At 44.6% G+C, this 9,856-nt stretch overlaps 1 protein-coding gene across 1 annotated transcript; it reads left to right on the top strand.

Moving 5' to 3' along the window:
* The first annotated feature begins 406 nt into the window (after positions 1–406).
* LOC112435005 (uncharacterized) lies at positions 407–9,587 on the top strand. The gene is made up of 2 exons (XM_076884616.1): positions 407–969; positions 6,884–9,587. The coding sequence occupies exon 2, from the start codon at positions 7,246–7,248 to the stop codon at positions 9,181–9,183; it is 1,938 nt and encodes a 645-aa protein (XP_076740731.1). The 5' UTR covers positions 407–969; positions 6,884–7,245; the 3' UTR covers positions 9,184–9,587.
* The last annotated feature ends 269 nt before the right edge of the window (positions 9,588–9,856 follow it).

The raw sequence follows: 9,856 nt of genomic DNA, 5'->3' as shown, positions 1-9,856 counted from the left end.
CCTGTGAGGCCATCTTCAACACAACAGGGCCTGTACTGTTGGCTGAGGCCATCCACATTACTCCAGGGACTTTGGTGCTGGCCAGTACCATCCACATTTCACCAGGGCAAATGTTGTTGGCTTCTACCATCCACATAACACCAGGGACGGTGTTTCCTGTGAGGCCATCATCACCCGACCAGGGCATCTGCTGCTTGTTGATGCCATCCACATTACACCAGGGCCTGTGCTCCTGGCTGATGCCATCCACATTACACCAGGGCCAGTGGTGTTGGCTGAGGACATTCACATTACACCTGGGCCTATGGTGCTGAACGATATCATGCACATTTCACCAGATCAAGTGGTGTTGGCTATGGCCATTCACATTACACCAGGGTGTGTGGTGCTGACCAATACTGATAGAAGTAACTTTTAAGTTTAAACTGCAGATGTCTATTATTAAAAGATACCTCCGTTATAAAGCTTTCAAATGTATTAAAATGTTCATATATTTTTGTATCACATGCCATTACATCCTGACACACACACACACACACACACATACACATGCTAATAAGTAAGCTTGAAAAACAGGAAATGCTATGCAACTGTCTCTTGGTATAAATAAATCTGACTGCAATGCCTCGGGTGTGAGTATCACTCGATCACTCACCCGTGCACGTAGCTCTATAAAACTCCTTTTGACTGTCTTGTATTCCTTCATCGTATTTAAAAATGTCACACACCACTGACATTTAATTGGTCCTCCGAGCCGGAGATTTTGACTGATATTATTATATCATCTAACTGTCCACAGACGGAGTCATCGGATCCTGACGTTGTGATCGCCTGCACTGCAAACGCTCGCTTCCAGGAAGACGAGGAAAGCCCAGAGTCGTAAAATTCGTCTACTGGCCAGTGTTTTAGACAGGCTTCACGGCGCCAGGACTCGATTACACCGGGAAAGAACACAGCGCTACTTTGAAGGTGAATATAACACAGTCATGAACATCATGCGTTTAGAATAAATCGACTTTAGAACGACACTCACAACCGTAGAATCCTGTGTGGATAATAAGAGAATCCTGTGTGGATAATAAGAGAATCCTGTGTGGATAATAAGAGAGGTCCTGTGTGGACCGAAGGTTAGAAAGTAACCTATAAGACGGGATTGCATGTCCTGTGTGGACCCGCCCCCGCTAAAAACTTGACTACGAAAAAGAGTGTCGATTAAAAGCAGGTTTTCGTTTAAACGCGCAATGTATGTGTGTGTAAAGAGTAAGTACATATTTGAATAGAGACTCCAGGTCTCTGTACTACTCTTCTGTTTTCCTGTGAGGTATTGAGTGGTGGGAAAGAGGAAAGGTTGCGCTTCATCGCATAAAATTGAGGCCGCCCTGAGTTTAGCTCAGGGTAGAAGGCTGCCTCAATAACCTCCTCCAACCCTAGTACCACCAAGCCCCATAGTGTGTGTTGGCAGTATTAATAAAGTAAAAACAAATAACCATGGGAAACAAACCCACAAAACCTGAATTAACCGCTGATGAGCAGTGGATGGAGAAAATCCATCCAGGTGCCGGCCAAATAAGTGCAAATAAGTGGAGGAATCCAGATAAACTTAACTGTGTTGCCTGGAAGGGAATCAGTAACCCCACCCCAGTGCAACAACTCGGACAATGTCTGAAGGAGGAAATAGAAAAAAGCAAAGGCAAAAAGAAAGGTAGACGTATGTCAGAATACGTTAGTTTCTTTGTGCCATGGCAGGAAGAGAGTAAAAGACGTGAGGAAAAGAGAAAAGAAAAACAAAACAAGCAGGCTAAGAAAGTACCCACCGAGACCACAAACCCCCCACCTTATAAACCACAGCCCTCAGCCCCGAATCCTTTTGAAGCGGGACAGCCGAGCCCCCCAACCCCATGTCCCACCATCTCAAAAAACCCTTTCACCAGCCCTCAAGATCCATACGCATCAGTTAAGACACAGCTAAAGTTAATGACGCAACCGGACCCTTCTCCAGGGTTTCCACCCCCTTTATGGCCCCTGTCTCCGTTAGGCCAATTCCCATTGATCCAAGAACCAAACCCAAACTATGGACGCGCAACGGGACCAGCAGTAGACGGTGTAATCCCCAGGGACAATAGAGTAGTTACATACTCATTCCGCCCGTGGTCAGCAGAAGACCGAAAAAATGTTCTGAAAGATGTGCCCCCTTTAAATGAGGGACACCAGCAGTGGAGAGATGCAGTAGAGCTAATCCGCGCAGATTGGTGTCTTAATGGTAGAGAAATGCTACAGGTGCTGCAGGACCTTTTAGGTCTAAGATTAGCCAGGGTAAGGGGAAATTACATAGGGACAAGAGAAGATGGAACGCCGATAGAAGCGGGCCATGCTGATCTGACCGCCGCACTAAATGAGGTTTACGAAAGAATTAGGGTGACTTTAGCCCCCAGACCAGATTATGGAAAAATAGGAGAGACAAAACAAAAAGATAATGAGTCTGCTTCAGACTTTTTAGACAGGCTGAGACCAATCTTTAGACAAAATTCAGGACTGGAATACGATCCAGCCCCTAACTCCCCTTATGAACAGCAGCTAAAGAATGCATTTTTAAAGGGCCTCCTCCCAAAGGTCCGCGCTCACATAGACAAACACTGGGTCACCCAAAACACTGGGAATTTAGCCGATGCTTTGCAATACGCGGAACATGCAGTAAAAGTTCAAAAGAACAAAACAGCCCAAACTGGAGTTTTTGTAGTAAATACTGAAGGTGGAATTGTTGCATACGCAGGAAGAAATCCACAAAAAGGGAAAGGCAGGAAACAGAACAGAGATGACAAAGAAAAACACAGGAGGTGTTATAACTGTGATAAAGAAGGGCATCTTGCCAGAGATTGCAGGAGCAGACAGAGGGAGGACCGCAGGGATAGGCGGGACAACAGGGACAGAGGCAGGGACAGATATGACCGCCCTGCTAGACGAGAAAGGCAGGACAGAGACGACAGGGACAGTACTGAGGAAATGTGACTAGGCCCCCACCCAGACACCTCAAACGAACAGCAAGAGTGTGGGGCTGAAATTTTTAACATTCATCAGTTACTTTTGGGTTCTGAATACAAACCAGAGGTAACTATTTACATAAATGGCAAACCTTACACAATGTTATGTGATACTGGCGCATGTATGACAGTTCTGACAGAAGAACCCCCGAGAACACACTTCTCAAAGGATGCCCGTGTGGTCACCTCAGCCTCCGGGCACACCACCACACAATTGTTAACACAAAAGTTAGACTTCCTACATGCAAACAGCGACCGAAAGTGCAAACTACAATGCATTATTGACTCTAGCTGCCCGGTAAACCTATTAGGCCGTGACGGACTGATGAAGCTAAGAATAGGAGTAGTTCCTGAAAGCAATGGCATGAGAGCAGAATTAATGCTCTCAGAATCACACACGCTCGTGTGTCACGGGGATGGTGAACCACACTATTATTGGACGCTGGCTTTGCCATCCTCTAAACAGCTAATTACAATAACTGAGAGATATTTACCGCGAACATCAGAAGTAATGCCGCACAATGAACTACATCATACTCTGCGTTTTAAACAAACACCAGGCCCTGACCCAGAGTATGACACTCAGGTCCACCGTCTAGGACTACAGAAACTAACCTTGCAACACCTTTATGTTACAAAAAGCGGAAATGCTGTGTGCTCGGTAATCCAACCCCCCAGAGTAAGAGATTTAAATAGGATGCCTGCCCCACATGTTTCCACAGCAAAAAACTCCCAAACACAATGGAAAGATCTAGGGATCGTTCTAAAACGAGTGCAGGATGATTATTATGAAAAGACAGAAGACACACATGAGGGCTGGCTTCAAGGCCGCAGGACAGGCTGTATGAGATACACTCTGGGGTGGGTTTTAAATGTAAAGCCCAGCACCCACCTAACTGACTCTCCAGCCTCATGCCTTGTAACTGAGAGGGCAGAATGATCGCTGTTGGCACCTGTAAATGAAACAGACATTGTAAACTTGCCAAAATCCCTATGGTCCACTGGACCAACAGATGTCGGCCTGATAAAAAACGCTGACTCAATACAAGTAAAGGTAATCTCAAAACACAGACCAATGAAGCCGCAATATCCACTATCTGCAGAAGCAAAAAACGGAATCCGCCCAGTTATAGCAGATATGGAAAAAGCAGGGATTCTCATAAAAACAAATAAAACAACGTGTAACACACCTATATTTCCAGTAAAAAAAGCAAACACAGGGAAATATAGACTTGTTCACGACTTAAGAGCAATTAATGACATTACAGAACAAATACCTCCTGTCGTGGCGAATCCACATACAATATTGAACCAAGTGTCACCCAGAGAAAAATGGTTCTCAGTCATAGATCTTTCTAATGCATTCTTTTCCGTGCCCCTGCACCCAGAGTCACAAGGGCTATTTGGCTTCACGTTTGATAACCAGAAATACACATACACACGCTTACCACAAGGTTTTCAAAATAGTCCAACACTATATGCGGAAGCTCTTAAGCACTCAATGTCTACTTGCACTCTGCCTGCTCCAGGAAAGTTCCTACTATACGTAGATGACATTCTGGTGACCGGAAACACGCAGGCAGACTGCAAGGCAAACACCCTCACCGTGCTATATCACCTAGCACAGCAGGGTCACAAAGTGTCACAACACAAGTTACAACTGTGGCAGTCAAAGGTCATATATCTAGGTCATGAACTGACAGGACAAGGCCGCAAACTGTTAGACAGCCGAAAAACAGCAGTACAAGAAGCCCCAAAACCACTAACAAAGCAGCAAATGATGAGTTTCCTCGGTCTCTGTAACTTTTGCAGAAGCTGGATTCCAGAATATGCTCTCAGAGTCCAACCCCTACAAGACTTAATATATGGGAAAAATCTAGCTTTAAGAGACAAACTGACATGGACACCTGATGCTGAAAAATCATTTCATGATCTGAAATCAGCATTACAAACCAGCACTGTCCTAGCATTGCCAGACTATGACAAACCATTTTATTTACATGTGGATGGCAGCTCTGGATATATGAAAGCTGTACTGACACAAGCCTTTGGGGATAAACAACGACCATTGGCATTTTATTCCTGCAAACTTGACTGTGTAGCCTCTGGTCTCCCCACCTGCGTACAGGCTTGTGCAGCAGCAGCAGAAGCAGTAAAAAAGTCAGCAGATATTATTTTGGGACATCCTTTAATAGTCAAAGTACCACATGCAGTCACCTCAATCCTGTTGCAAGCAAACTTATCATATCTGACACATGTAAGACAATTATCATACGTAGGTATTTTGCTATCACAATCGCACATCACCATAGAGAAGTGTGGCCAACTTAACCCAAGCACATTGCTTCCTGCAGAAATAGATGGTGACTCACATAGCTGCCTTCACAAGCTAGATGAGGAAACGAAACCACGTGCCGATATATATAGCACACCACAACCATCCTTTTTAGATATTTTTGTAGATGGGTCCGCAAGTAAAGACAACACTGGCCGAAACTGTGTAGGTTATGCTGTGACAACAATAGATACAGTCATTGAAGCACAGCCATTAACCTCCTCATACTCAGCACAAAGTGCCGAGCTAATAGCGGTAATCAGAGCCTGTGAATTACACAAAGATAAGGATGTAAACATCCACACAGACAGCCAGTATGTCTTTGCCGCAGTACACCATTTTGCTAAAATCTGGCAGAACAGAGGAATGGTAACATCCACAGGGACCCCAGTACAACATGGTGAACTTTTGAAAAAGCTTTTAGAAGTAATTATGTTGCCAAAACACCTAGCTCTATGCAAATGCGCTGCACATCAGAAAGATAATTCAGCCATTACTAGAGGGAACAATTTTGCAGATGAAACCGCAAAGGAAGCAGCAGGCAGAAAAACAGAAGTTCTCGCATTAACTTCCTCTCCTTTAATACCCATAACAGTACTGATAGACGAACAAAAGGCCGCATCACAAAATGAAAAAACCTCGTGGTTAAAGGAAGGAGCAACATTAAAGGATGATATCATGACATGTCATGGCAAACCGATTTTGCCGAAGTCCCTGCATAAAACTGCAGCGTTAGTGACACACGGTAATACCCACGTGTCAACAGCAGGGATGGTAGATATACTCTCTAAACAATTCTACACAAAAAATTTTGAAACTTCAGCAAAAGAGTATGTTAGAACATGCATGATATGTCAAAAACACAATGCCCAAGGGAATCTAAGGCCCAAAAGAGGTCATTTCCCCACTCCACCTCACCCTTTTCATACCATACACATGGATTTTATCCAACTACACAAGCACCAACAACTAGAGTACGCACTAGTAATAATAGATGTATTTTCAAAATGGCCTGAGATCTATTCAGTGAAAAAGGCTGACGCAATAACAGTAGCAAAATGTCTGTGCAATCACTATATTCCAACATACGGAATACCGAGCCTAATAAGATCTGACAATGGCACACACTTTGTGAATGAAGTAATATCAAAAGTCTCTGAAGCTTTAGGTTTCAGCATAAAACACCATTGTTCCTACCACCCACAGAGCGCAGGATTGGTAGAAAGAACAAATGGCACGATCAAACAAAGGCTAAGAAAATGTATGGAGGAAACTGGCCGCCCATGGCCTGAGTGCATAGGTTTAGTTAAAATGTGGATGAGATTAACACAGGGCTCAAACAAACTAACACCTTTTGAGATAGTACATGGGCGACCCTTCCCCCTCCCTGTTACCAGTGAGCCAATAGATAAATCAATAAGAGAAACAACATTAGCAGAATGGATGGCAAAGCTGCTAGAGAATAAAGAAATAATAACGAACAATCAACTGCCGAGTGATTCTCTTCCAGTCTCTTCCAGGTTGAAACCAGGCGACTGGATCCTGATCAAAGTACTCCAAAGAAAAAACTGGAGCACTCCCAGGTGGGAAGGCCCCTACCAGGTCCTGATCACCACGCCCACGGCATGCAAAATTGCTGAACGACCTTCGTGGATTCATCAAAGTCACACCAAAAGGGTAGAGCCTATCTAAAGCATAGACCCTAGTCTCCTCCAGACCTCTTTGTGTTCGCCCGGTGGGGGGTAGGGTGATCAGGTGGCAACACTCGTGAACCCACCTCTCTGGCCGGGGTCTACTCACTGGGGGTCTTGAGAGAGAGACACAAGGTCAAGAAGAAGAGACGCTCACCCAAGGGAAAATCATCCAATCAAGATGACCAACATGCTATTACCAACTCTTCTGAGCCTGCTGGTTGTCTCCCAGACACACGGGTTCAACCCTTGTAATGACACAGACGGACAGGCAAAGAAAACAGACGACCTTTACCTGTGTTACAACAAGACAAGCTTCACCTCTACCGTATGGATACCTTTTAACTCATTCTACATAGGAGGATACAAAGCCGAAGCCTGGAAAGGCTACGACTGGTACCTATCCAGTTCAGACGGAAACAACCCAGGATGGGACACCGTTTTCACTTATACTGGAAATGATTGGATGCCATATCAAAGCAGTCAACTGCAAGAATCAGCAAAAAACCTTTCAAAGCAAATGAACTTGACGAAGACAGCCGAACACCTGATCCTCAACTTCCACACGCTGAACAACCCATTGCTGGAGAAGCCACCAAAATCACAGAAAAGAACCCACCTGGTTCCAACGCTGGCAAGTAACTCTAACTGCTACCATCTGACCCTATTTATCTACAAGACCGGAAAAGATCCACATCACTTCGTGTCAATATGCAATAACATAACGAAAGGCATGGTCCCATCATCCACAGAGGCGCCACAGGAAGAAGACGAACCAAACGGAAGCCCGGCTTTATCTGCAGGCCCACTCTCAAAAACGATGAATACTGCCATAATAGTGGGACCAAAACTAAAGCCAGACGACTGGTTCCGAGTCACCACAGGGATCACAGGACACTCAAATAACTGGTTACTATTGGCAGAACAAGCAGCTCAAGATGCTAGTGATGACTGCATGGTCTGCCTAGGACCAAGACCAATACTGAGAGTGGTACCTGCACCTATGGAAGAAAACTGCCTGACAGCTGTAATGAACCATACCAACATTCAAGACAAGAACTGCACAAAATGGGACAGAATCTTTCCCATCACCAACGAAGAAAAAAGAAAACCCATATTCTCACAAGATGTGATGGTAGCAAACCACACCTGCATAAATATGATAGGCCCAGGAGAAAGGCTGGGAAGCCTCAACGCAACTAGCTGCCTAACCATTACAAAGGTGGACTCCTCATTCAAGCCACGAAGCAGAGCTGATGTCTGGTGGTGGTGTGGAGACCCAAACCTGTATGATCGTTTGCCTAACAACTGGATCGGCATGTGTGGATTGGTATCACTGTTGTTACCCATTCAGGTTGTAAAACTCAAAGCCACGGATATAACTATAACAGCAGGACGACTGAAGATAAACCCACGACAAAAGAGATCAGCACCAGAACAACCTGGACCAGACCCAACGTACATCGATGCCATAGGCATTCCCAGAGGAGTACCAGACGAATATAAACTAGTGGACCAAGTGGCTGCCGGTTTCGAATCGTCGGTGTGCTGGTGGTGTACAATCAACAAGAATGTGGACCGAATTAACTATATCCACTATAACGTCCAGAGACTAGGAAACCTGACACAATCAGGCTTCCATTCAGTGGCCGAGCAACTAAGAGCCACCTCACTGATGTCTTTCCAGAACAGAATTGCATTGGACATGCTACTGAGCGAGAAGAATGGGGTGTGTTCGATGTTCGGAGAGCAATGTTGTACCTTCATCCCTAACAACACCGCAGCTGATGGAAGTCTGACCAGAGCCCTAGAAGGCCTGAAGACTCTGAACGAGAAAATGAAGGAGCATTCTGGAGTTGACACTTCTACGTGGGACAACTGGATGGACATGTTTGGGAAATATCGGAGTTTGGTGTCATCAATCCTGGTATCTGTAGCAGTATTCGCAGCCATACTCACCTTGTGCGGATGCTGTTGCATACCTTGTATCAGAGCACTGATAAACAGACTTATCGCAACAGCCATAACTCCCCATGTCACATCCCCACCAGAGACTATGATGCTCCTTGAAAACAATGAAAGTGACACAGACTCTGAGGAAGAAGAGGACGACATATAAATAAGGAAAAAGAATTTATAATGTTGAACATTTAACTTTGCTAAATGACACTCTAGTTGAAAATGTACCCGCAAGTGACTAGAAGTTGATAAGATGCAAAATATTTGAACAACAGCAGGGAATGATAGAAGTAACTTTTAAGTTTAAACTGCAGATGTCTATTATTAAAAGATACCTCCGTTATAAAGCTTTCAAATGTATTAAAATGTTCATATATTTTTGTATCACATGCCATTACATCCTGACACACACACACACACACACACATACACATGCTAATAAGTAAGCTTGAAAAACAGGAAATGCTATGCAACTGTCTCTTGGTATAAATAAATCTGACTGCAATGCCTCGGGTGTGAGTATCACTCGATCACTCACCCGTGCACGTAGCTCTATAAAACTCCTTTTGACTGTCTTGTATTCCTTCATCGTATTTAAAAATGTCACACACCACTGACAAATACCATCCATATTTCACCAGGGACAGTGTTGTTAGATCAGGCCTTCCACATTACAACAAGAACTGTGATACTGGCTGAGGACATTTACATTTCACCAGGGCCTGTTGTCATGTCTGAGGCCAACTACATTTCACCAGGGCCTGTGTTGGTGGCTGATCCCATCCACAATATACAAAGGCCTGTGCTACTGGCTGATGCCATCCACATTACAC

Source organism: Maylandia zebra, linkage group LG6 (assembly GCF_041146795.1).
Source record: "Maylandia zebra isolate NMK-2024a linkage group LG6, Mzebra_GT3a, whole genome shotgun sequence".
Classification (NCBI taxonomy): domain Eukaryota; kingdom Metazoa; phylum Chordata; class Actinopteri; order Cichliformes; family Cichlidae; genus Maylandia; species Maylandia zebra.
Note: the sequence above shows the minus strand (reverse complement) of the source record. Positions and strands in the feature narration are given on the sequence as shown.

What these genes read in the sequence shown, in the direction of transcription:
- LOC112435005 (XM_076884616.1), top strand. Translation starts at nt 7,246, where the DNA reads ATGACCAACATGCTATTACCAACTCTTCTGAGCCTGCTGGTTGTCTCC.